General features: G+C 38.8%; 2 protein-coding genes across 22 annotated transcripts in view; both read right to left on the bottom strand.

Annotated features, from left to right (window-relative positions):
* The window catches only part of Fam71d (family with sequence similarity 71 member D), a 39725-nt gene extending 38380 nt beyond the window's left edge, over positions 1 to 1345 (bottom strand). For all 12 annotated transcript variants that reach the window (XR_002379408.2, XR_002379409.2, XR_002379410.2 and 9 more), the window contains exon 1: positions 1076 to 1345. The gene's annotated coding sequence lies outside the window, so the exon portion shown is untranslated. The remainder of the gene's footprint in view (positions 1 to 1075) is intronic.
* A 6950-nt stretch (positions 1346 to 8295) lies between these two features.
* Gphn (gephyrin) overlaps positions 8296 to 27268 on the bottom strand; it is a 420062-nt gene continuing 401089 nt past the window's right edge. For 9 of the 10 annotated variants that reach the window (XM_029484276.1, XM_029484280.1, XM_029484278.1 and 6 more), the window contains 5 exons: positions 24599 to 24672; positions 20106 to 20170; positions 12713 to 12816; positions 10290 to 10386; positions 8313 to 9287 (listed from right to left, as the gene is read on the bottom strand). In XM_029484276.1, coding sequence (XP_029340136.1) covers positions 9154 to 9287; positions 10290 to 10386; positions 12713 to 12816; positions 20106 to 20170; positions 24599 to 24672 — 474 coding nt within the window. In that variant the 3' untranslated portion in view covers positions 8313 to 9153. Of the gene's footprint in view, positions 9288 to 10289; positions 10387 to 12712; positions 12817 to 20105; positions 20171 to 24598; positions 24673 to 27268 lie in introns of all 10 variants that reach the window. The other variant, XM_021178748.2, reaches the window with a different exon arrangement.

Here is a 27268-nt window from a genome sequence, read left to right as displayed (position 1 = left end):
TATGGGGGACTTTTGGGATAGCATTGGAAATGTAACTGAGGAAAATATGTAATAAAAATATTAAAAATTAAAAAAAAAAGATTCTTCTTGATGATACCAGATGGCCTTGAACTCTTGACCCTCCCACTCCTGCTTTCTGAGTAGCCAGGACTATATATGTGCATCAGCAAACTCAGCCTCTGCCATTTTTAATGCAGTACAAGATATATTTTAAAGCCAGGTCTATCATGGTTGTAGTTTGCAATTTCAGTTGCAGCTCTGAGAAATTATGACTGTGGTGGCCTCCTCTCCTTTTCTTGACGGTGCTCCCCATCTCAGCTTTGCAGCTTTGAACACTGGACTCTGTATTAGGGTCTCCTCTCCCACTTGAATAATTACAAGTGAGTCTGCTAATGAACTCAATTCTATTCTATTCTTTTTTCAGTCACCAACAGAACAAAATTGGAATAGTGATATAAAAACTCTAAAAGCAACACAGAAAGCTTGCTTTCATTTCAAATATAAACTATCAATGAAGGGTATGTGTGTTTTTGTGTATACAAGTGCATGTGCAAGTATGTACACTGTGTGTGTGTGTGTGTGTGTGTGTGTGTGTGAGAGAGAGAGAGAGAGAAGGCTAGAGGACAATTTTGGCTGTTGTTCTTTAGATGCCATCCATCTTTTGGTCAGGTACAAGGTCTCTCATTGGCACAGAACTTGCCAAGCAGGCAAGGTTGCTGGCCAGTGAACCCTTGGGTTCTGCTCATCTCCATCTTCCCAGTGTTAGGGTTATAAACAGGCGCTGTTGCATCCAACTTTAGATGTAGGTTCTAGGGATTGAACTCAGGACCCACTGTATCCACTGAACTATCTCCACAGGCCCAGTGAGATTACTTTTAAGTAAAAGAAGTTCGGTCACCAACTAGTCTCTAAGCCTCTAACTCTTCTAGTTGAGGTACAAAGATATGAAACCAGGGGAAAAGAGGAAGAGGGAAAGAAAGACACTCTAGCCACAGATAACCAGTACTAATCAAGCTATCCATTTCCCTGTTCTTCAGGTTCATATTCAGGTTTCTTGTAACGGACCCAAACTTACATAGAATCTGCTGAAATAGATCTCTGGAAACCTCCTGGATGTCAAACAGGAGAATTGTTTCCAAATAGCACGTTTCTGCTTCTTTCACATTTCTTTAGCAGAGGTGTTTCTGTGTGCTGGACAGGCAACTAAGTCCCTGGTGAAGGGCAGCCTGGCATTGTTTCACTGCTCCTGCATCACAATGTGCTGATATAGCTCTGAAGTAAGAAGAGCACTGGGCAGGAGCAGCTGAAAGACCAAACAGCCCCTGAGATGGCTGCTGCCAGCATTCCTGAGAAGCTCAGACAGGGGCAGCTGGAAGTTCTGAGGCTCTATGAAGTAATGGGGCTTTTTTTTTTTTTTTTTTTTTTTTTTAAAGTGAAAAGCTATCCTGATGATGGTGTGGCTGAAAAAGATATAATAAAAACTGAAAATACATTAATCATTCAGTTGTTAATGTATCATTCAGCTGCCCTATATCCTGGTTTTTGGAGACTTCCAAAGCATTTTGAGCCATTTGAAGAAAAAAACCTTCAAGTTGTGCAAGGTGGTTCACACCTGAAATTCCAGTACTTATGAGGCAGAGGCAGGAGGATTTCAATGAATTTGAAATAAGCCTAGGATACACAGTAAGTTTGAGGTCAGCCTGTAAGTTCCTATCAAAAACAAAACAAACACAAACAACTGTTTCCCATCCCCACCAAAGCAAAACCAAGAAACAAAACCAAAAATTTCAAAGATTCCAACAAAGATAACATTCCTACAGGCCAACAGTGTTTGGAAACAACTGAGGGCCTGGTGTCTGGCCGGATTCTTTTACCTTTTTATCTTCATCTGCTGTATTTGGGACACATGCTAAATGGGCACTCAGTAAGTTGTTGGATGAATGAATAACATAAACATATGCCATCCCTCTCTGCCCTTGCTCTCTGTGCTTAGATTTTCTGCATCCCATCATACTTTAATGTTTTGCTCATGTGCTGGAGATACACACCCGTGTTGGTACTTTCTTGCTACAAGTGAGGATGAAGGACACAAAGGGATGCTGGCTGAAGAGAGAGGCTGCTACCTTGGTGAATTCACTTCACTCAGGTCCCTAACTTCTAGATTCAAGTGCTTGGCTTGGACAGGGTTCAAAGAGTATTTTGGCTCCTCAGAATAAACACAAAGTGTCTGATTCTATAATGAGAATAGTAACTGGCTGTGGAGACTAGGTGTAGATGTGTTGACAATACATAGGAAAGGCATCAGGATACTTTTACAGAAGCAGAGCTTAGGGTCATACTTAGCTAGAATGTGTGCACAGGCTCTGGGGACAGGGGTTGCATCTAACTGGTTGTTTTCAGGAAAAAAGAAACTGTATATAGGCCCAAGCAGGTGCCTTGGGTGCTCTGTTGCATTTTTTTTTTTATTTCAAGTGCCATTTTCATATGGATAGATTTATTTTTCAATAGGATCTTGCTATGGACTTCAGGTTAGCCTCAAACTTTTAGCAATGTGTTGCTTCAGCCTCCAGAGTTTTGGGATTACAGGAATGTACTACCATGCCTGGCTCTAATGGACAATTTCTCATCTGTTCATAGCTCTAGCACACTGTTCATCCCTCACACAGCATGTTGATTTCATGATCACTACTTGCCCATGATCCTGTTCACGAAACATTTTTGGATAAATATGATTTCCTCGTTGTTGATGGCATTAATTCTGAAGCAGCTGGGTGAAATCCTTTGGTATTACTTTCATATTTTTTGACATTACTGATATACACTTAAAACATATCAAGAGAGAAATATAAATTAATGACATGATTTCAATATTTACCTTTAGATTTACCACCAACATGCACAAAAGATATTTATGACTTGGTATAAGCCTGGATTTGAAGTACCTGGTCAAAGATGCATGACATGTTGGTTCTCTGTCTGCCTTTATATGACAGGCTTCTGCATGAAGTCCTCTCAACAGTGTTGTAAGCTTGAAGTATTAAAATTTCTTCCTATGTTGACCCTGACTTCTTGGTGAAGCTATACAACGTCAGTTCTGTTGATCAGTTCATTGTTGAGCTCCTGCTGCTGAAGGCACCAACCTATGCTGGGCTAACAAGATGAGCAGAATCTGCCCTAGGAGAACTTGTCATCAAAAGTGGCCCATGACCAGACTGATTCAGTGTGATACAGCTATCAAAGGATGCGTGAAGGACATTGGGAACATGATTGAGGGGCACTCTGTTCTACGTGAGGCTTCAGGGATATTCCCTTGGAAGATGTAATGCTTAAGCTAAAGCTTGCTTATTTCATTTTGCTTTTCTCTGCTCTGTCTGTCTTTCATGTTGTGCCTTGTGCATGGCAGACAAGTGCTCTACCACTGAGCCACACTTTTAAATCCCCCTGAGAAATATTGAAAGATTAATAATCAGTCGGGACAAAGGCAGGAGGCATCGAGTGACAGGATTTGAGGGTGCAGCTGCTTGCTTGGGGAAGTGTTGTGGAGAACTTCAAATGCTCTAACTTGGTTGTGGAATCATCAGCTGTAGAGGTTTTCCAGATTTACAATATGGTTTGGTCACTCCAATAGCAATGTAAAGAAAAGATTTGAGGAGAGCAACTCTGCAGGCTGAGACCAATGAAGGGGTAGAGGGAAAGAAAAGGAGGGGGATAATTTGGGAACTTTGAGTAGAGACAGAATTTGGTGACTCACTGAATACGTGGGAGCTGAGAAAGATGCAAGATGACAAAAGTTTTGGCTCTGCGTACTGGGTTCATGCTGGTGCCCTTGACTAGGGAACAAAATATGAGCAGAGGAACAGGTGTGCGAGACAGAATGCACTGTTTGCAGGAACCTTTGTTTAGTATGATGATGCCTTGCATTCAGTTGGTGTTGACTGACTTCTTTCTTAAACCGTCAGGATCTTCGGGTGCTGTTGGTGATAGATGCTGTAGGCTGGAGATGAACTGAGTACTAAACCCCAAACAAAGCCTTCACACTGTGGAGGCAGGCAGTCAGCTCCACGTGCTGCTTGCTGGTCCAAAGTTCAGAATATACCCCCATCCCTCTTGCACGGAGGCTTTCCTTCCTGAAGTTCCCGTCCTTTGTCCTTTCCGCTCTGAAATCCCTCCCTCTGCACTTCTCACTTGGGGCTTATTTTCATTTCTCAGGAATCAGCTCAGATGTCACCTGTTGTAGGTGAACGAGGTGCTGTGTCTCCAAATCTTCCATGGTGACTGCCCTGTGGTATGCTGGAGCTCTCTGAGAAGTGCATTATTTTCTTCATCCCGCTGGCTTTGTTAGACTCCATGAGAGGTTGCATTAGACCAGAGGGAACTTGGGAATGAGTAGGAGAGAGGACTTGTGATCCTTCCTGTTGCCTTGTTTTTGTCAGCGTTACCTTGACAACAGCAACGGCCTGCACTATATTTTAGTATTTCGTTTTGTTCTAACTCCTTGCGTTGTCCAAACCTGAAGCTTTGCTGGATTCTCTCCCTGGATATTGAGTTCCAAAGAGTCTGAGGTGCTAGGTCAGATCTCTCTAAATCTCCCTTGAAGTTCTCTCTCCCCAGCCCTAGTTTTTGTACTTGTTTCCTCTCATTGCTACTTCTAGTATCTTCTCTTTTGTGCTTTCACCAACATTTTGTTTTTCCCTCAACTACTGTCTCCCTGTGGGATTACCAAGTGTGATTTCTGCCTTTCATAAAATGTTTGCATCTTGACTGTACTTGAGAGCCTGACTTACTCATTCTTTTAATGAACCATGCATTGGCTATAATATACATACGTACATACATACATACATACATACATTCCCTTTCTCATACTTTGTCATTGGTTACAAGGAAGGCCTTATTAATCCTCATTCCCTTGGTGCCTACCATGGAGCCTAGCATCTTGTATGAACTTAGTTAATGTTTCTTAAATGAACTGGATTATTGTAAAAGACTAAATACACGAGGCAGGTATTGTGCATACATGTGCACTAGCTCAGAAGCAGAAGCAGGAGAATTATTGCAAACCTGCGATTAGTCTGGTCTAATATTAAGTTCCCACCCAGCCAAGACTACATAAAATTTTTTTTTTAAATAGACAAAACAAAGACAAAGGAGAACAAATAAAAAAGGCCAGAATTGAGAAAGTTTTTCATTTTTAAGTTTTATGCTAATTTATGTGTGGACTCTGTAGAATGTAATTCTTTCAAGAGAGTCAAGCACAGTACTTACTGATAAGCATGTCAGAATACAATATATTATTTAGTTCTAGAACAATCATAAGTGGAGTAACAGGGCACAGTCTGCTGCTTTGATTCTGTAAGGTCATACACTACTTTCTATATAACTGAGGGCGAGATGCTTACCTTGGTAGAGTTTCTTGAAGATCACACTTGGTAATGGTTAGAGCTGCAAAGCTTTGTTTGTTAGCCAAGAATTTAAAAAATGTAAATCATTCAAAGAATCTACTCACAACATCACTTAACAGTATTCACTTGGAAATGACTGTTTATGCTCTCTGTTTCACTGTGTGATATGGTTCACAATATGAGAGCGCAGAGCTCCGGTTAACTTCTGTACAGCAATAACAATCTGAAAGTACCATTTAGCCTTTTAAATTTACTAAGACAAACAAACTTGAATATAGTGTGTATGCTTAATTCTTAGCTTTGCTCATTTAATGTGAGTAGATTAAATGGCACTGATCAATAGATGAAACAGTAAAGTAGAATCATTTCACCGTCTATAACTTTCAAAGTTCCCTGTAGCCACTTCAAATGTCTTTTTTTCCCCCCATTTTCTAATTCTGAAAGAAAAATGTCTTTTCTTTTCCAGGTTTCTTGGGCTACTGGGGTCATTAGACTCAGATCTTCTTTCACTGTCTTCCTCATATAGAAATCTGTTAACTTTTAATGTGCCCACAGCTGCTGTTTCTCCCTACTCAAACCCTGCTTTCACACCGCCATCAGTTTGAAGTAGCATGTTTTCTCACACCAAAGCATTTATTTTCAATTTGTAATTTTTAATGAGTTTCATTGTCACTATTTTAATTCTACTCTTACAGTTCATAAATGACAACCTAATTAACGTTTTTTTATTTCATTCATGTTCTTGGGACTTCATTCTTATTTCTTTTGCGCCTGTCAGTTGGTTCCCTTTCCTTGATAGATGCTCCTGTCCCTGTCTTCTACAAGTATTTTTCATTCCAGTCTTCCTCCCATACCCTGAGGCCCTGTCCACTTGGCTTATTGTTAATTCACCTTCTTGGGGGAATTATATGAATGCACTCCTGAGCTGTCCATTTCCAGCCAGGACATTTTTGAACTAACCAGAACTTCTAAATAGTTTTCTACAAAATGAAACTTTTCTGATTTTTCTCATTAGTTGTCTTCCCATTGTTCTCTCCAGCAGTGAGCTCACCTGTGCCTCTTCCTTATCAGCCACTCTAGCCAGCACAACCTCATTTTTCTCCCAATTGGTGTCTTCTACTTCCTTCTAGTTTAACTGGATCTTCTTGAAGCTTCCAGAACACTGGTCCTAAATGTGCAGCTCTGCTCATACATCCTTGATTAAGGGTCTCAGTTTTTGTCCCTAGAATAAATCCAAATGCCTTCACTTGGCAGTCAAGAACTTTACAGTCTGAGTCTTAAAGATGTTACCCCCACCCCCACTCCGGTGAGGTCTCATATCAACCTGTTTCCATAGTTCAGTGGACTCTGGGGCCATGGCTGCAAGTTTGAACCTTGTTGTTTTTCTGTGCTAGCTATGTGACTATGAACACATTTCTGCCCTGGTTTATTTATCTGTAGTAGTTTACTGTGAGAGTAAGGAGGAAGTGTGTTGAACTATACCTGGCATACAGTAAGTGCTTATGGACTGTTTCACTGTACACATTTACTAAGGCTAAACGTGTGGACCTCCATATGCCATAAATTCTATGGACTGCAGGCTATGAGTGAGCTCTGGAGCTATTTAACCCTTTAGGTCTGTATGATGGCATTTGTCACAGTTAGCAGACTCTTGCATGCATTATGAAAGATACAAATATAGTTCCTTGAACAGCTTTTGTTTATTCCCTGATGGAGTACAGCTACAGCTGCTTCATTTTGTTTCTGGGAGTATTGGTAGCATGGTATACTTTGTACCCACACACATAGTAGGTGCTTCTTTCTTTCTTTCTTTTTTTTTTAAAGATTTATTTATTTATTATATGTGAGTACACTGTAGCTGTCTTAAGACACACCAGAAGAGGGCGTCAGATCTCGTTACGGATGGTTGTGAGCCACCATGTGGTTGCTGGGATTTGAACTCCGGACCTTTGGAAGAGCAGTCGGGTCCTCTTACCCACTGAGCCATCTCACCAGCCCTAGGTGCTTATTTCTTAAATGAACATAAAGAACTATGTGTTTTCATCAGCTCTAGTAACTCATCTTTTCTTCAGCTGTAAACACAGAAGAAAAACAATAGAACATTTAACTTTAACCCTGATAATAGCAAATGTCATTAAAAGTACAAGGTCTTCCTTGCCTTTGATATTGTGATCTGTTACTTTGTTTTTTAGTCTGATTTACTAAGCATACTCTACAGAAAATAGTGTCTTTCTGTTAACATGGTTTGAAAAATATTTCCAAGTTTTTATCAAAAGAGATATCTCAAAGTGTACTTTCAAAGGGCAACACAAAACCTCCACATTTCTATTTTTTTCAAACAGTATTTAATAAATTTCTAATGCCAGCTGTGGTGGCACGCCCCTTCAATTTCATCACGTGGATGGTGGAGGCAGGTGAATCTTGTTCCAGGGCAACCAGGGAGAATCTGCCTGAAGAAACCAAACCAAACCAAACCAAACCAAACCAAACCAAACCAAACCAAACCAAACCAAACCAAACCAGGCACTCATCTGACATTATCTAATCTATAACTTATTGTTTCCTTTACTTCAAAGAACTATTCATGTCCAAAGTTGATAACTAAGAGAAGAATTTTTCCTAAACAATAAATCATCTTTCCTCTAGCTGTGCTTACTCTTTATCCAGCCATCACCAGTAAAACCAGAAGATGGGCAGTTCTCTTACTTACTAACAGACTCCAATACTTTTTTTTCCCTAAAGACCTAAGATACAATGTTGTATCAGACCATAATTTCAATCTGTCATACTGTGAAACCTTGTTAGAGTATTTTAAGCATTCTCTTACCTAGGCAGACTCTGTCAGGATGGAGCAACAATCTTCTCTTTCTAAATAACAAGGCCGCACAATACATTTTTAAATAATGATCAAGGATTTTTTTTATTCATTAAGTTTCATTATCATTACAGAAAATGTTATGGTACAGAGTTGTTTAACATTATTTTGTTTTTGCTCTTGATTTCCACATGAATGCTGGTAACACTAATATCTGTACAAGATCAGTCTTTGATTTTATTTTTGTTCTGTACAATTTTAAATGTGTTGGTTAAAAAGGCTGTCAGCACTTAAGGAAGCATTTCCCCCAGTTTGTTTGTTCAAATAAAAGGTATCCAGTTACTGCCTGCCAGTACTGTGCCTGAGGCTGCTAGGGTGAGACCTTCCCTGGGTGCTCAGCAGGGAAGGTTCTAGCGGCAGGATGGGGCCTCCGCGCAGTCTCCTCTTTTGGCATGGTGCACATAAACACGAGATACATGATAAAGAACAAGCAAAAGCTCTCTGTAAAGCAGTTATGAAGCATACTAAGAAGGGAAATCCAAGTGTTGCCTACACTAGTATAAAGAAGCAGACAGCCTTGATTAAGAGCATAAGTAGTTGTATTTAAAGATGAGAAAAACACAAGTTCTGCAGGCACCTACCGCTGTCTACTAAAAGCTATCGCTATCAGACCTAGCATTGAACACACAAAGCAATTTGCAAGAAAGGAAAATTTTGCTTTGATATAATCAGAATAGAGTTGTCTGTTGAGATTTATTCTTAGGTGTTTTTTTTTCTTTAAAAGGTATTTAAATTTCATTTGAAATATAGTTCAAGATGTTGACTATACAGATCAACTTTTATCCAGATCAGAAAAACTAGCTGTGCCGTTGCATATTACAGGATACAGTCAATGATATGTGGACATGCATCAAAACTTTCTCCTGTTGGTCACCATCATAGCCGTCCAATGACCATGACATCTACCACCTCGCCTTTGTGAAGTTCCACGTACTGCTCTGTCTTTGGAGGTAGCATCAATAATCCATTGGCACTGCGCATGCTCATCAGACGGCTGCTCATCTGATTACCTGGAATGAAATACGCTCATTACTGCAGCACAGGCACCAGGAAGTGTACATGTGGCCAGGCCAGCAAATGGAAGTGCAGGGCTCCAAGACGGAGGGAGAGAGATGCTCAATCTTTTTAGTACCTTTTCCAGGTGAAATTTATCCTAGATCCTTCACTTCATCAAAACTTTAAAAACAAATGCTATAGATTTAAAAAGAATTAAATAGGGTTTTATAGCCTCATACAAAATGCCACAGAAATTCTCACTTCAGGGTGAATTTACATTTTAAAAATAAAGCCTTTTATAAGCTTAAGGACAACAATAATAGTAGCTACCATTTAGGTGCCAGACAAACTACAAGTCACTTTATAAACTCTCTTATTTAACTCTAACAGGATGCAAAAGATCTGAGGCACACTGGCCAGCTTGTACGCAGAACTCTTTGAGGGCAAGGCTCATGAATTGGATCACTGTTGATATTTTCAGTTTATACAGAAGCTTCTATTAAAAGGTAACAGTTTTTGTGGAGTTGAATCAAAACTCGAGCAAACTAGAAAAGTTGGGGACAAAAAATTAATATGGAAAGCTCTTTTTTCAGAGCTAGAACTTTGAAATATCAACACAGACTTCTCTGTCCTTAAGATTTACCAGCACCTAGAAGATAGTAGAGTCCAAAAAGATTATATTATAAATTCTGCTTTCTCCTCACATTTCAGGATAACACATACTACGCCCTCCTTTTGTACCCACCCATCATGTTCAAAGGGCTGCTTGAATTAATAGATCAAAATATACTTTATTTCATATTTCAAATGTTTACCTAGAAAATATGGTCCAGTGAAATAAGTAAACATTGTTTAAGAATAATTTATTTCACCAAACCTTTCAAAAAGAGAAGTAAACAATTATTCATTTGGTTATCACCAGGGAAAAGACATGACTGACACAGCTGGAACTGCGGTTCGTTTTTCAGAACGAGTGCATGGAGATCCCAGTGGGTGTGCAGGTGTGAACGACTGACCTGTACTCTGGGCCCAGGGCAGTGGTTCTTGGTGATGCCAAGTCAGTATACACCGGTGGTATTCTGGGCGAGGGTCCAGTTTTACATCACACGATAACTACAGTATGAAGAGGGAAAGAGATTTGAATTGGTCCCCTGATCACATCTCAGAACTACAGAAAATAGAGTGAGCATAGATAATATCCTTGTCATTCTACTATCTCTGTCATTTCCATCTTATTTTTAATACAGGAAGTCCAGGGGCTGGTTGCTATGGTAAAAAAGAATGTTAAGAAGCCAGTGTTTATACTGGAGGAAAGGACAGATGAAAAAGTCCCTTGTTACGTGTTGTAAGGACCCTGACCTATAAGACAGGAAACTGAAGCAATATCTTCACACTGAAAGGAGGTAGCTCTCACAAGCACATTCAATCTCCATCCGCCCAGCAATATTCATTGCAGATTTAATGTACGCTGGGCATTACTCACCTCTCTATCTACAGGATGATTTTTCAATAGGCTTTTTTTGTATCGCTTATATTTTCTTTGAAGGAAGCATAGTTTCCCAGTGCTCCTAAATTATTTTGCACTTCTCTCTTAATTTATTTGTGTGCGTGTTCCCCAGTACTAAATTTCAGTAGCGACGTACATGGCTGTTATGTAGCCAGTTTTAAGGAGGTGGATGTTAAAATGAGAAATAAACATAGTGTCAAGAAGAGGATAAGTCATGGGGCTCTTAGAACCATGTGGATTTTTTCCCCTGCTTCCTCAGTTTAGCAAGTGTGAATATAATGAATTATCCATTTCTGGGTTTGCTGTATAAATCTGACTGTTCAAACTTTGACTTTTTTTTTTTTTTTTTTAGTTTTTTCGAGACAGGGTTTCTCTGTATAGCCCTGGCTGTCCTGGAACTCACGCTGTAGACCAGGCTGGCCTTGAACTCAGAAATCCGCCTGCCTCTGCCTCCCGAGTGCTGGGATTAAAGGCGCGCGCCACCATGCCTGGCCAAACTTTGACTTTTTGATCGGATCATAATTTTTCATTCATGGCTGGCCTTCCTATCCTCCTTTCTTCTTTCCTCCCTCTCCCTCCATCTCTGTTTCTTACCTTGTTAGACATTCCAGGTATTATCTCCTTGTGATTACTCAAAAGAAAGGTCTTTCTGGGGGAGGGGTGATTGACACAGGACACTATGCCCAGGTAGTTGAATTTAAGTGATATTTTAGGGAAACAAGATGGTCTTATCTTCTTTCATCCACAAATCTCCAGTAATAAAAGTATCAATGTTATTCCTGTTGACAGCCTAGTGTTTCAGAAACATTTTTAATTTCTGTGTATTTGTCCATCTGTACATGCAAGTGCCACAGCATACATGTGTGTGTGAGGTGACTGGCCAAAGGACAACTTCCAGGAAGTCATGTGGTCCCAGGGTCTCCGGTTGTCAGGCTTGCAGCAAATGCCTTTACCTGCCAAGCTATCCTGCCAGCTGTCATATATGTTTTTATATTATGTGTCTTGAATAACATTTTATTATTTCCTCTTCTATGTTTTATATTCCTTTGTTCAACTAATCATAGAATTGTGTCACTTTAAAAGTTACTTTTAAAGTATTGAGAATTACCTTGGTTCTGTAGTATATGATGTCAATAAATTCATTCACAAATACTACTGAACATGTCTGATTATCTGGGTGGCAAGTTAGACTAGTCGTGCTGGTAGAGGAAGGCTCTCTAACTTCCACGTGACTTGCTGCAGTCCTTGGCCTCTGTTTGACCAGTGCTGTTTAAACAGTTTGTCTATCTTTTCCTCCTTGAGTGCCAGATTCTTTTGGTCCTTTGACTGCTCTTTCTGAATTTTTTGAACAGCAATTGCATAAAAGCAGGCAGGCCAACTTCTGTCCTCTATGAACTTCCCAGGGGAAATGATCTCTCACCTCTTATTCCATACAGGTCTATCTAATGAGTGGAGCCAGCTAATTTCTGTTTGCTGGGTTGTTCCCACCAGAAGAACCCACAAGAAGTTTGAAGCCTTGTTCTCTGGATTCTTTTAAGTATGTTTAAACTTTAAAACATTTCATTTATTTTTATGTGAGTTTTGCCTGTGTACGTCTGTATGCCATGTGTATACCCTGCCTGAGGAGAAGATCAGAAGAGGGTATCACACTCCCTGGGACAGAGTCACAGACAGTTGTGAGCTGCTGTGTGGGTGCTGGTAATCAAATCTATGTCCTCTGGAAGAACAGCCAGTACTGTTTTGACTTCTGAGATATTTCTCTTTATGTTGGAGGAAAATAAAAGTGAATCTCCCTTTCTAGTTTCTACCACAAAGGAGAGAATATTAATACATTTATGATAAAACAAATCTAAAATCCTAGGCATTTATTTTTGCCAATTGGCAATTGTTAGCAGGCTTCAGCTTTGGTTTATGGTCATTAGGAGACATTACCCTGGCTTTGATGATGGTTGGCCGAGGATCCAAGATACCCTGCATCTTTCTCAGTGCAGGTACAACAAAGAGGTTGCAGGTGACCACAGCTGATACAGGATTCCCTGAAAGTCAACCAAGTGTATATTTATATTATACCACATAAAAATTTGTCAGATAATTATATCTGTTTATACATTCAGGCATGACAGAAGTGATTGACCGTAAGTCTACTTCTGAGTCACTCTGAATCCAACAGAATGATACAGCAGATTAGCTGGGTGGTACACACCTTTAATCCCAGGACTCAGGAGGCAGAGGCAGGGAATCTCTTGAGTCCAAGGCCAGCCTGGTCTACAGAGTGAGTTCCAGGTCAGCCAGGGCTACACAGTGACACCTTGTCTCAAAACCAAACCAAACCAAATCAAACCAAACCAAATCAAACCAAACCAAACTAAACCAAACCAAACCAAACCAAACCACCACAACAAAAAAAAAGACAGAATAGAGGTCCAGTTAACCATATCACATGCTACAGAGGATATGAACTGAACCTTTTGGTCATCCATGGAAATATAAAAAGATCTGATACTCAACTTTTAATACAATTTCTGCTTTCCTGAGTGCCTTGCACTAGAAGCCATTGCCAACTAACTCTCTCTGTGTGTGTGTGTGTGTGTGTGTGTTATGGGTGAAATGGAACTGGTAGACACTGAACCCTGGACTACCTGCATGTGAACATGTGAAGCACATACTCCTTTTTTTTGGTTTTTTGAGACAGGGTTTCTCTGTGTAGCCCTGGCTGTCCTGGAACTCACTCTGTAGACCAGGCTGGCCTCGAACTCAGAAATCCGCCTGCCTCTGCCTCCCGAGTGCTGGGATTAAAGGCCTGTGCCACCACTGCCCAGCAAAATGTGTAGCCTAGGCTGGCCTTGAACTTGTGATCCTCCTGCTTCTGCCTCCTTCAGCAAATCCTACCGGTGTGCGCCACCACAACCGGCGTACATACTCTTATAATGGGTATCAATCCTTTTTTTTTTTTAACTTCTGGTTTTTTCAGACATGGCTTCTTTGTCCTGGAGCTTACTCTGTAGACCCACTATGTTAGCCTGGAACTCACAGAGATCCATCTACCTAAGTCTCCTGAGTGCTGCGATTCAAGACTTGTGCCACCATTACCTAGCCAACTATGGCTTAAATTAAACAGTTTTAATGTATCTTGTTATTTTTAAAGCAATTTTACTATAGAAAGATGGTATAAATAAAAGAAAATATAGACAAGAAACTCGATAATCATTATCTTTACATTTTAAAAATGGCATCAAATAACTCAACTTGTAAAGACTTGAAGATGAAAAAGATTATGGTAGGAACTTTGACTTCCTCAATTCCCACAAGGAAGCTCTAGCACTCAGTGTATCTGAGGCACAGGGCTTTGATGACTCAGATTCAGTGAGGACATAAGATTGGGCCCTAATGAGGTAGAACTGGTGTCCTTATAAACAGAAGAGTCACCAGCAGTATGCTTGTCAGAGACAAGGCCATGGGACTCAGAAGGCAGGAAGAGGCACCAGAGAGCAGCACTGCTGCCACCTTAGAACTCTGAGGAAATAATTCTGGGGTGCACCTATGGCAGCTGGATCACACTGTGACAAATACCAAGTTCTTTAAAGTTATCTGAAGAATATCAGAAATTTATCATTCCTCTCCAGGAGAAGGAAGGTAGCTATGAAAAACATTAAAAGGGCTAAAAAAAAAAGAGATATTTGTTGTTGTGTGGCGTCCTTAGGTAAAGATCAAGCTGTACTCGAGCTGGGCAACTTTGTTTTATTTTAGTATCAGGCTGTCCTTGCATTTAAGGCAAATTCAGCCTCCGAAGCGCTGGTATTATAGTTGTGCACCACCAACCCTATTAGTCTAACTAAACACATTCACAGAACTTCATTGTTTTCTTTAGCAAGTTCTAAAATGCCAATTCTGTTGAATTCTGTTATACGGTGGCATGTGATGATATGTGTTGCTATGGTAATGGGGAACGTGCTGTCTTAGTTTAGGTTCCCTTTCATCGAATGCCACTAATTTGGTCCACAGGTAAGAGACCAGGGACAGGTTATCAAATTACTAGATAAAACCACACCTTCATTTCTCTTGTACCAGTAGCTAAGAGATTTTTATCATCTATTGGCACATTTACATTCTACAAAAGAGTGGGATGGATTATGACATTTTCATACATGTTTGATTATACTCTCCTGATCACTGCTCTCTTCCCTCTCTCCCCATTTTTGCTGTTTCTGTTTCAAAAGTAGCATTCCTTCTTCTTTAATGTCTAGATTTAATTCTAGATTATGCATACAGAGAAAATATATAATATATATATATATATATATTCTCTCAGAATCTGGCTTATTTTAGTTATTATAGTGATATCTAACTTTATTGAGCTTTCTAAAAATGAAATTTTATTCTTTGTGTTCAAATATCATTCCATTGTACAATATATGTCACGTTTTCTCTGCCAGCTCATTTGCTGATGGACTTCAAGACTGAGTCCATAACTTGGCCCCCATGAATTGTGTTTTTATAGTGAATATGGTTGTTAAGGGCTCTGTTTCATGCTGACTTAGATTCTGGGTTATATGCTGTTTTTATTTTTCCATCTCTCTCTTTCAGGACCACCACACTGATTTTTTTACTGTAGCCGGGCTAACTTATATCCTTGATTATATTTGTTTTTTATTTTCTTGGTGACAGCCATTCTGACTGGGATGAATGGATTATCAATGCTGTCTTCCTTCGTTCCTTCCTTCCAGAGACAGGGTTTCTCTGTGATTCCCTGGTTGTCTTGGAAATCATTCTGTAGACCAGGCTGGCCTCAAACTCACAAATATCTGCCTGCCTCTGCCTCCCAAGTGCTGGCATTAAAAGCATGAGCCACCACTGCTAGGCTCAATGCAATTTTTTTTTTTTTTTTTTGCATTTCTCTGATGGTTGGGTATGTTGAACATTTTTTTCCCTATTAACCTTCTTTTGAGAATTGTCTGTGCAATTCATTTGCCCATTTGTTGGCTGGATTATTTTGGCATTTTGAGTTATTTACATATCAGTTCCCTGTCAGATGCTACTCTGTTGTTTCTTTTGCTGTCTTTTTGCCTTTTAATTCCATGCAACCCCGTATGTCAATTCATGCTATTATTTCCTGTGTTGTAGGCATCCTAGTCATAAAGTCATTTCCCATGCCTGTATCTTGAATTGTTTCCCACAGCAGTTTTAAAATTTTAGGTCTTCCATTAAGGCTTCTGATCTGTTTTGTACTGACATTTCTGCTGGGATCTACATTCTACATATAGATATCCAGTTTTTCAGAACCATTTGTTGAACAGGCCCTTCTTCCTCCAACATATGTTTTTGGGACTGCTTGTCACAAATCAGTTGACTGTAGGGCTGGGGAGGCAGCTCAGTGGTTAAGAGCATGTACTTCTCTTTCAGAGGACTGAAGTTTGGTTCCTAGCACCCACACCAGAGAGCTCACAGTAGTCTGTAACTCCAGCTCCAGCAGATCAGACACCTCTGGTCTCTGACACCTGCATTCACAATGCTCATATCCATATGCACACACACTTGTTTACACATAATTTAAAGTAATAGAATAAATCAATTGGCTGTAGCTCTATGGGTTTACTCTTGAGTCCTCTATGTTATTCTATTGTTCTATGTATCTAGGCTCTTTTTGTCTTGTTCTTTTTATGTAGAGTGTATCTGTGTATAAATGTATGCTAGTGTACTTGGGGGAACACATATGTACGTTAGTGTGTGTGTGTGTGTGTGTAGGTCTGAGATTGTTACCAGGAACCTTCTTTAGTAAATTTTCCACTGGTTTCTTATCCAAAGCCTGTGGCTGGTCTCAACAGCCAGCATTCTCTAGTGATCTCATCTGTCTTATGAGGCTGGAATTACAGGTGAGCCGCACATCTACAAGGCAGTTACTACTAGGGATCTGAACTCTGGTTTTGATTATGTGGTAAGTGCTTAAACCGCCAAGCCATCTTCCTAGGCCCGCGTGTCTGTCTTTGATGCCAGGATGATGGCATCACTGTGGCTTTTTGTATTGTAATTTGAAATCATGTATAATGCAATATCTCCAACGTTGCTCTTTTGGCTCAGGGTTGCTTTGGGTATTTGAAGTTTCTATTTCCATTTAAACTTTAGGACACCCCCCTCCCTCTCCTCAGATTCTGTGAAGAATGTCATTAGAATTCAATGAAAATTGCATTTACTGTGTAGGTCACTTTCAGTAACATGGGGGTTTTCTCTGTCTGTCAATCAATGAACATGGGCTGTTTTTCCACCTTCTAGTGTTTTCAATTTCCTTCTTCAGTGCTTCAAAGTTTTCATTGTGGAGGTCTTTCATTGTCCTAGCTAGGCTTAATTCCTAGGTGTGTGTGTGTGATCTTTGGAAGCAATTGTGAATGTTTTTTCTTCTGATTTCTTTCTCAGCATATTCATTACAGTACATAGTAAGTATAGATATTTGTATCCTACATTGCTAAATTTACCAGGGTCAAGAGTTTTCAAGTGGAGCCCTTAGGGTGTTTAAGTATAGGGACATTTTCATCTACAAACCAGTTTAATTTGATTCCCTTATTTCCAATTTGTATCACTTTTCTTTCTTTCTCCTGCCTCTGCTCTGGCTAAAACTTCCAAGCAGTATGATGAATAAGAGTGGATACCTTGTCTCATTCTGGAGTTAAGAGCATACGTTAGCTTTAATCCATTTCGTAGAATGTTGACTATAGATTTGTCATATATTGACATATTTTCTTCTTCCTAATCTCATGGCTTTTCTCATAATGGCTTTGTTAAAGGCCTTTTCTATAAATATTTAGACAGTCACTATAATGCAAGTTTTCACGATGTTTCTTAGTGATCCTCTGGATTTCACCAGCATCTATATATCTGGTTTTATCCACCTCTTCTGGCCTGTGAAGGCACCTGAAAACATACGTAACATACACACACAGCCTCAGTGATGGAAGATGAGCCTAACCCTCGAGAGACTTGAGGCCCCAGGGAGTGGGGAGGTCTAGTGGGGTGGGGTGGAGACATCCTCTTGTAGACAGGGGCGGAGGAGGAATGGGAAAAGGAACTGTGGGAGGGTGGACTGGACTGTAAAAAAATAAAATTATGAAATGATTGTAAAATTGCTATAATTCTTTAGTTTTATAATTAAAAATTACATTTATTTATTTAATCAGTGTGTGAGAGCACATGTGCACCCATGTTCTGATATGCACATGGAGGTCAGAGGACAAGTTGGAGGAGTTGGTTTTCTCCATCTAACATGTAGGTCTGGGGGATTAAAATCAGGTAGTCATGGTTGGCAGCAGGCACCTTTATCTGCTGAGACATCTCACCAGCTATAATATTTTAAAAATGAATTGTTCCATAGAATAAATATAATTGGACAGATTAATAATTAGTAAAATGTGATTGTTTCTGATTGGTAGTTGTGATAATAAATAACATTTCTTTATCCTTATCTATATTTTCTAAGTTTTTATAAAGAAGTTTTAAATTTTAATTTAATTTATGAGAGAGAAAGAAAGTATGTATGAGTGTGTGTATGTGTGTGCGTGCATGCCTTCACTCATGTACCAGTGTGCCATAATACATACATTAAGGTCACAGGACAACTTGTTGGAATTCTCTCTCTCTCTCTCTCTCTCTCTCTCTCTTGAGTTGGTTGTCAGGCTTTGTTGCAGGTACCTTAATGCACTAAGCCGTTTGCCAGCCCCAATTTCCAATTTTTTTACTTACTGCACATGTAATTTTAAAAAGTTAAAAAATTAAAATATGTAAAACTATAAAATTGGCTATAACTTGTTAAGACTGGTGAAGACCTTTAAGTGTATAGCCTTTAGTAAAGCATAAATATACTCTAGAAACTGAAAACCCTTTTAAGTGGAGCGCCTTTCCTATGTGCAGGACTGACGGTCAGGCTCAATGGAAGGTGTTTCAAATAAAATCAGTGATTTGAAGAAGGCTTTTAATATTGTAGTTTCTATGAACATTTACATTTCATCAGAAATGGGTTCCAGCATAATAATCTTTGTTCTATTATCACTGATGGTCTAATCTGTATGTTAAATCACACCTATGGAACAAGCAGTCTCTTTTGCTAGGTAAAATGAAGCTAGAAGAGTTGTTTATTTTTTCATACAATGGATTTCAGAGTCTCAGAGGGAATATTAAAGGTCCTAGGTTTAGTCGTATGACACAGATACATTTTGAGGTTGCTTTGCTTTCATGTCGTCTTATTATTTTCTATATGACACAAGTCTATTTTTATGCTTATGGATAGTGTTTAAAATGTTAAGGCTTAAAGTTCTTCTGCCTGCTTCTTTTTTTAATAATTTTATTTTGAGATTTACTGAATATAAAAAAATCTCTGAAACCCATGATATTTGTGAGTCTGAAAGGATAAGTACTTACTTTTCTGAAGGAATTGGTGTTAACAAAATAGGGACTTGAGAATTATTACTGGATTTTATTTTTTTAGACTAAGTCTTACTTTTTATAGGTAAGACTGGCTTGGGATTTAAAAATAAATAATAATATTGGTGAGTAATTAATTTTTTTGGTCTTTGAAGCTATAGTGATTTCCCTGCTTCAGCCTCCCCAGTTTTGGAATTATAGGCACAATTAAAGGATACTTGTAAAATTACAAAGTAGCAAATAGATACATAAAGTTCTAAATCACTTTACAGTTTATCAAGATTCATAAAGACTTAAGATACATGGCTGAAAATAATAAAAGCAGAATTAATAAATTCTTGGAAACTGGGCCACCTTGCTTTTGCTCTGTCTGAACACATGTGTTTCTGCTCACGTGGGGATTAGGTGGTGATGCTGATGTCACACTGGTGTTATGTAGTCACTGGTACCTGTCCCCTGGCCCTAACCATCTTAAATTTTTTAATACCAGAAATATTGTTGTAAGTGTTTGCATTAAGACAATGTCTCGTTATATAGCCCAGGCTAGCCTTATTTCATGATCACCCTGCCTCAGCCACCTTAGTGCTAGAATTACAGATATGCACTGGCACACCTTATACTATGTGATCTGGTATTTGAATGATTGACTGTACTTCCTGTTGTGAGATCTCATTAGACTTCCCACTTATATTTTGTTAACCTCTGAGGGTAAGGACTGTGCCCTGGAAGAATATTCTGGTTTGACTAGGTATCAGTCCATTTTATAGGTGAAGCAGAGAAACTAAGCGATTTGCCAATAAGTAAGGCCATTCAGATTATAAATCAAGTGATGCTGATTAGAAGTTGGCTATATGAGAAGTCCAAAAGTTTTTTGGTCATTTTTCTAGAAAAAGGAGAAAATAATTTTGATGATCCTTACCTGGTAGTGCAAAAATAATTTTTCTTACACCATCAATATCCAAAGTTGCAAATGTTGTTGGCAAGCTAGAAACAAAAAAGAGTGTTCTTGTTTGTGATTGCTAAGTAACAGAAGAGGTAACTTTGAGTGCTCTAGTTTTCGTGCTGAATGATTCACTTACCATATAAAATACTCTCCTGTGGACTTGTCGTTAAACCTTCCTACTTGTAAATCAACCGCTTTACTAACATCTGCTTTCAAGTATCCAAACTTCTAATTTTCTGTACCTTATTTATTTATTTTTTGTCAGTGCCACAGGAACATGTTCTATATCCTTTTACTCAGTGATATTTATAGTATTTTTGTTGGAGAAATAAAACTCTCCTCTTATTATCAGGATACTACCTGATAATTCATATCTAAATGTCTTTGTTCAAGATAAATATCTCTGATCTTAATTATTTTTAAAAGATTTATTTTTTATTTTATGTGTATGAGTATTTTCCTGCATGTGTGCATGTGTACCACATACATGCAGTGACTGAGGAGGTCAGAGGGATGCATTGGATCCTCTGGAATTTAAGTTATGGATGGCTGTGAGGAACCATGTGGGTACTAGCCACCTGAGTCCCCTGCAAGAGCAGCCAGTGCTCTTAACTAAAGAGGCATCTCTCCAGCCCCTTATCTTCTAAAAACAACCCTCAGCAATAACCATAAAAAACCCTTTCACTTATCAAATATGATTTTGAACTAGATAAATCAAATTCTGTGGCTAGAACAAAGTTAAAGCAACCTTTTCCAAATATCTGACATAAACTTCCATGGGACATTTAAGAGGGCTGCGTGGTATGGGTAGGTAGTTGAGGACAGTGATTTTTTTTCCTGTTGTCACATAGAATTTGGCTGTAAAATTTATATATGAATCAAACTTAGGTGATGCAAACTTCTCAGGAAGCACTAAAACTTCCCGAGAGGCAAAATTTAATTATTTTATGCACTAAATTATGGTTTTATTTTGAAGGGCCATTTTTGCATGTTGATCTTTAATTTTTTTAAACTTATTTACTGTGGGAGTGTGTGTGTGCTACAACTCATGTATGGAAGTCAGAGAACCACTTGTAGGAGTCCTTTCTTCCATATGGGGAAATCAAACTTAGGTTATTAGTCTTGACAGCAAGTGCCTTTCCCTGCTGATCCATCTCACTGGCTTCTTGGGTTGATCTTTAAAAACAGTCCTTTCAGTTGGGCAGTCAGTGGTGGCACATGCCTTTAATCCCAGCACTCTGGAGGCAGAGGCAGGCCTACCTCTGAGGCAAACAAAGCAAGTTCCAGGACAGCCACGGCTACACAGAAAAACCTTGTCTTAAAAAAACCAAAACTAACCAACCAACAAAACCAGACCATTCACTCATTACTGTTTACTCTGTTTGACGTGGTACTGGGGATCCCAACTCAGATCGCCGCGCTTGTGCTGTGGGGCTTTACTGACTAAGCCATCTCCAGTTGCCTGAGTATCTTTTTCTTTAAAATTAAAGACAATTATATTTGGAGTGTGCTGTATGTGGAAAGGGCAAAGCTAACTTATTTGCTTTTCTGTTTTCTTTTTGTTCCAACAGTGAGTAGAACAAATAACCCACAAGCTCTTATATTAAGATAAGTATAATATTCTAGCCAGCTAAGGGAAGATCACTTAAATTTCTAAGCCACTCTGTTGTGGCAAATTACTTCATGGATAATTGTATTTAAAGTCAATATCAATTATAAGGGCACTTTAAATTTTCTTTTAAACCCGAAAGAGGTAATTTCTCCAAAGGTGCAAACTCAAAAAAGATCTATTTACAACAGAACATTTTATACTCAGTCATTACTATTATAAGTATCTTGTTGCTGGAAGTGTGTTAGTCTGGAAAGCCATTTCTTAGAATTCAACACATACTGCTTATTCTGAAATCAGAGTTAACAGCATTTAGACTTTGATTGTGGTCCCAAAGTGAAAGGATTTTAAGGGAGAAAGAGAAATATGTGTAAATGAAGCACTCCCTAAACTGAGAGTGGGAAACTAGGACCCCAGGATGCAAACATCACCACCACAAGTTCTGCTTAATTCTCCACAGCTGGAAACAAGTAATATCAGTGACTTTCCCACAAAGGGAAAAAACCAAATCTATGTTTGAGAGGAGAAAGACAGTGACATGCTTTGGGGATGTCTTCTGTGCTCTGACCAAATCACCTCTGTTCAAAAGCACTGGGGAAATGCTCAGTATATAACATTAGCATATGACAGGCTGTTATTTAGTTGTTTTGTTCTTGTCTATGTAAATGATGTGGAAGTCAGAGAACTCTGCAGGACTCAGGCTCTTTCTCTTCCCTTCTACCATACTGGTTCTGGAGATTGAACTCTGGTCATCAGGCTTGTTTACTCACAAAGCTGTCTCGATGGCCCAAAAGTTTTTTTTTTTTTAATTTTTAATATATTTTTGTGGATTTTTCCAAGCAGGGCTTTTCTGTGTAGTCTGGCTGTCTTAGAACTCTGTCAGTACACCAGGCTGGCCTTGAACTTGGAGATCCATCTGCTTCTGCTTCCTGTGTGTTGGGAGCAAAGGTATGGGCTATGATCACCTGGCCCAAAATGCTATTCTTAATAGAATGATCCAAATCCCATAGTTTCAAAAACAAAAAGGTTTTTCCTGCAATTGGGGCACACATTAGGGCATACAGACATATACTGCCAAGGATCTTATGAAATTGAGGAGAACACCATAGGGTTAATTTTTTTTAAGATTTATTTTATGTAAATGAGTGTTTTGCTTGCATTTATGTCTGTGCACCATGTGCATGCCTTGTGCTTGCATAGGCCAGAAGAGAGTGTTGGATTCTCCTGGAACCAGGGTTGCAGATGGTTGTGAACACCATGTAGGCATTGGGAACTGAATGCAGGTCCTCTGCAAGAACAGCTTGAGCTGTTAATGGCTGAGCCATTCTTCTAGGTCCTTTAGGGATAATCTTATCTCTGTACTAAATAAGGCTAAATTATGGGGGTAAAGCCTCATCCTTGCCCTAGAACTGAAACCCAGTACTAACAAACCTTGGTGACTTTAGGCTGGTATTTATTTATTGGTTTACAGGGTTTCTCTGTATAGCCCTGGCTGTCCTCGAACTCAGAAATCCACCTGCCTCTGCATCCCAAGTGCTGGGATTAAAGGCGTGCGTCACCACTGCCAGGCTAGGCTGGTATTTAACTTACAATGATGCTAAGCTCCCATGCCACGTTTTCTCACAGTTCATATGAGCCCCATCAGAGAATAACTGTGAATTAAAGCAGGGTTACTGTTTCCTGGGACATGTGCTAAAACACTCTCACACACACTGAGGCATGAATAGGTGCTTAGATTTACTCAGTGCCAGGATCTAAGATGGTAGCTTTATTGCCTGAAGACTATGTGTGCTTTATGAATATAACTATTGGGTATTTTTGAGGATTAACCATTATAGGACCTTCTCCCACCAGTTCTTTCTAGTTTTAGGAAATGTGAAAATCTTGTATGGTTATTTCACTAATGGGAAGCAATGTTAAACACCATTATGAAGTTTTTATGTGAAGAAAGAAAGCAACTGAATCTGAATCTAAGTTATACGGGTAACAGATAGAGAAACATGTTCAATACAACCCAAGGAAGCAATCATTCTATCTACTAGATATGTCATAGTGATCTATTTTCTCCAACAAGTCAATGGCAAAAATAAAAAACAAAAGAAAACAAAACAAAAAACACACCAAGATAACCACCACCACTACCACCCCTGAGCCCCAAATCTAATAACAAAGATTCAGGGAGAAATAAACATTTAATAGAGATTTAATTACTAAGAGCAACAAATGGACTTTACTTGAATCACAAATTAGAACAATTATAAAACAAAAAGCATTTTTTCTTGACATTTTAGATATTAGATAATAATGCAAAAATTTATTTTCTTTGAAAAGACTATATTATTGTACTTAAGAAAGACAATGTTCTTGTTCTTATGACCTATCAAAATGACATGTCTAAAACTAGCTTTAAAACATCCTAGCCACTTTTCCCCCAAAATGAGATTGGGAATTGGTGAAGCAAATGCAAATGCATGCTGGTAGTTACTGACTTCAGTAATGGACATGTGGTTGGGCTCAGTGTTTTTCTACTTCCCTATATATTTGAGAATTTTCATGCTAAACTATTTTAAGAGAGAATGAAGGTATGGGGAGAAAAAGAGGGAAAGGCACTGAACACCGTAATTACAAAGGAAACAAAGTTAGAAAATGTCTTTGCTTTGTTTCTACCAAACTCATTGATTCATAAGATGAAATCTTATTTCAAACTGGAACTGCACATGTGAAAAGTATTCTAGTAGTAAAATATTTTCTTTATTAAAATAAGAAACCCATAATAAAAAGTATAATACAAAGAATTTAAGACTTGATTAGTTAAAGCAATCCAAATAACCTAATATAGTAGATAAAAGTATTTTCATACCCTGGCTTCATAAAAACTCTGCCAAAATGGATCTGAGCATGAAGATCAATGTCCAGCACCTGCTTGAGATAGTCCTGCAAATATTAAAAACAGTCATTTTATTTTCAAACATTTTAGTATCAGACTTTTAACACATTAATGACAATAAAATTGATTTATGATAAAAAAGATCATCTTTGTTATTTTAATGATGTGCTAATCTCAACTATTCATTCCTCACTCACTCTCTTACTCATTTAATAATTATTTTTGGGGTGCTCTGTGTATGTAGAGGCTCAAGGGGATATAACCCAAACTAAAGAGACAATTTCCCTGCTTTTCTAGAAAGCACATTGTAGAGGCAGAGGCAGTGCCGTAATACCAGTAATCCTAGCACCTAAGAGAAGGACATAGGAGAATCACAAGTTCAAGGCCAGCCTGTGCTAAATAGTAACACTTTTTCTTAAAAATAAAAGCATAAAGAAAATTTTAGTTTAGTAGAGGAAGCCAGATAATAACTAGAATAACAATAGTAATGTTTTAATTGATGAGTTTTTGTCCCTGAGATAAAATTTTATGACCAAGAAAGACCATTAAATAAGCCTCTAAAAGTTATGGCTGGCATGGCACAGTTACAATAGTGGTACAAATGTTATAGGGTACAGCAGCAAATGGACTGTCTATATCACACCCCTTCTTCAGGCTCAGGGACCACTGCAAAAGTAGCAGTACTAAAGATCCTAAGAGCCAGAGTCAGGATGGACAGAGTGATACTGTGTCTTCTGCTCATGTCAGGACTGACATACTCATGAGCTCAGCTCTTGTGGTAGCCTGAATAAGACCTCAACTCATATGAAGAAGCCAACAAGTCAACATTGTATCACAGAATGGGAATGGATTTATGAGCCTGCCCCTAACTGAAGAACTATGGACAACTGATGGTTTCTGGAGGAGGTTGAGTCAGCCTCTGGTAGGTTAAACACATTCTAGCAATGCCCTCATCTCTGCAGGAGTGAGGTCCTTTGAGACATGTCAGACAAACTAACTTCCTGTCTTCTTTTCCTCCTTTCTTTTTTCATGGGGATGGGGCATGTTTTAAAAAAAAGAAAAGAAAAGAAAAAAAAGACAGGGTTTCTCTGTGTAGCCCTGGCTATCCTAGAATTTGCTGTGTAGACCAGGATGGCCTTGAATTCACAGCTATCTGCCTGTCTGTTTACAGAGTCCTGGGATAAAAGGCAGGTGCAACCACCCAGCTGCAATTCATTTTCTAATACTTGAGCATATTTTGATTTTTAGAACAAAGTCTTGATTTTTATTAAACGCCATATCTAAGAGTCCTGTACTAGTAATCATTTACAATCCTTTGTTTCTACAGTCAATCTTTATACCTGCAGGGTAAACACGTGACTAGACTAGGCTTCTTTCTCCCTTACCTTCGTTTTTCAAAGGACTATTTTTCTGGATATAAGTTCTGTATTGGCAGTAAAATTCCTGAACGTTGAAAGTGCTATTTTATTGTTTTCTGGGTTCTCTCATTTATGTTGAAATGATTTCTGTTAGTTTTGTCTTTCCTTTTGAGGTGGAGTGCTTTGGTGAGATTGGTTGTTGTTAAGGATTTTCAGTACTTTGGCCAGGATTACCCAGGTATGGTTTCTTTGTAGCTCCTGGAAATCTCTGGCTTGTCTTTTGTTAGTTTTGAAAATTCTTTGTCAGGGCTGGGGAGAAAGTTCAGGCAGTAAACTGATTGCTATACAAACTTGAGGAGCTGACTTTGTATTCTCCTCTCCCACGTAGAAAAGTGAGGCTCTACTGTAGGTACTTGTAATTCTAGCTCTGAGGAGGCAGAGACAGGAAGAACCTTGGAGCTGGCCAGTAAACCTAGCCTGGTAAGCTCCAGGTTCAGTGTGATAACTTATCTAAAACACACACACACACACACACACACACACACACACACACACACACACACACACTTATGCTCATGTTTTCTTCTTGAACTTTATTTATATATGCTAAGACTTTATCATATTTGTTTTATCTGCTTCCATATTTTCTATTGTTCTTTTAAACTCAGTTTTCAATTTCTAAAGTTCTTATTTTTGTTACTTTTTTGGAAATATGTAGCAGTTTTTAGAGATTCATTGGAGTAATATAAAAATCAGTTTCACTTCTGGGGTTCTTTCATGAAAATGTTTTCTCTCAATTTTAAGTCATTTTGCTAGGAAGTTCTGGGTAATGATATATTACAACAGAAAAAAAAATGTTTTCTTTTAGTGACCTGCTGAAGCATTGCCCTTCTTCAAGACTGAAGTATTTTCAAGATGACCATCCTCCATGAAAAACTTTGAATTCTTTCCTTTCTTTTTTGAGACAGGATCTCACTAGCAGCCCTGGCTGTTATGGAACTTGCTATATAGACCAAGCTGGCCTGAAACTCACATAGATATGCCTGCCTCTGCTTCCCAAGTGCTGGGTTAAAAGTGTGCAACACCATGTTCAGCTAAATCTTAGATTCTTTTTTTTAAAATTTTTAATATTTTTATTACATATTTTCCTCAGTTACATTTCCAATGCTATCCCAAAAGTCCCCCATAGTGCCCCCCACTTCCCTACCCACCCATTCCCATTCTTTTGGCCCTTGCATTCCCCTATATTGGGGCATATAAAGTTTGCAAGTCCAATGGGCCTCTC

Source organism: Mus caroli, chromosome 12 (assembly GCF_900094665.2).
Source record: "Mus caroli chromosome 12, CAROLI_EIJ_v1.1, whole genome shotgun sequence".
Lineage (NCBI taxonomy): Eukaryota > Metazoa > Chordata > Mammalia > Rodentia > Muridae > Mus > Mus caroli.
This window is presented reverse-complemented; position numbering and strand designations above follow the sequence as displayed.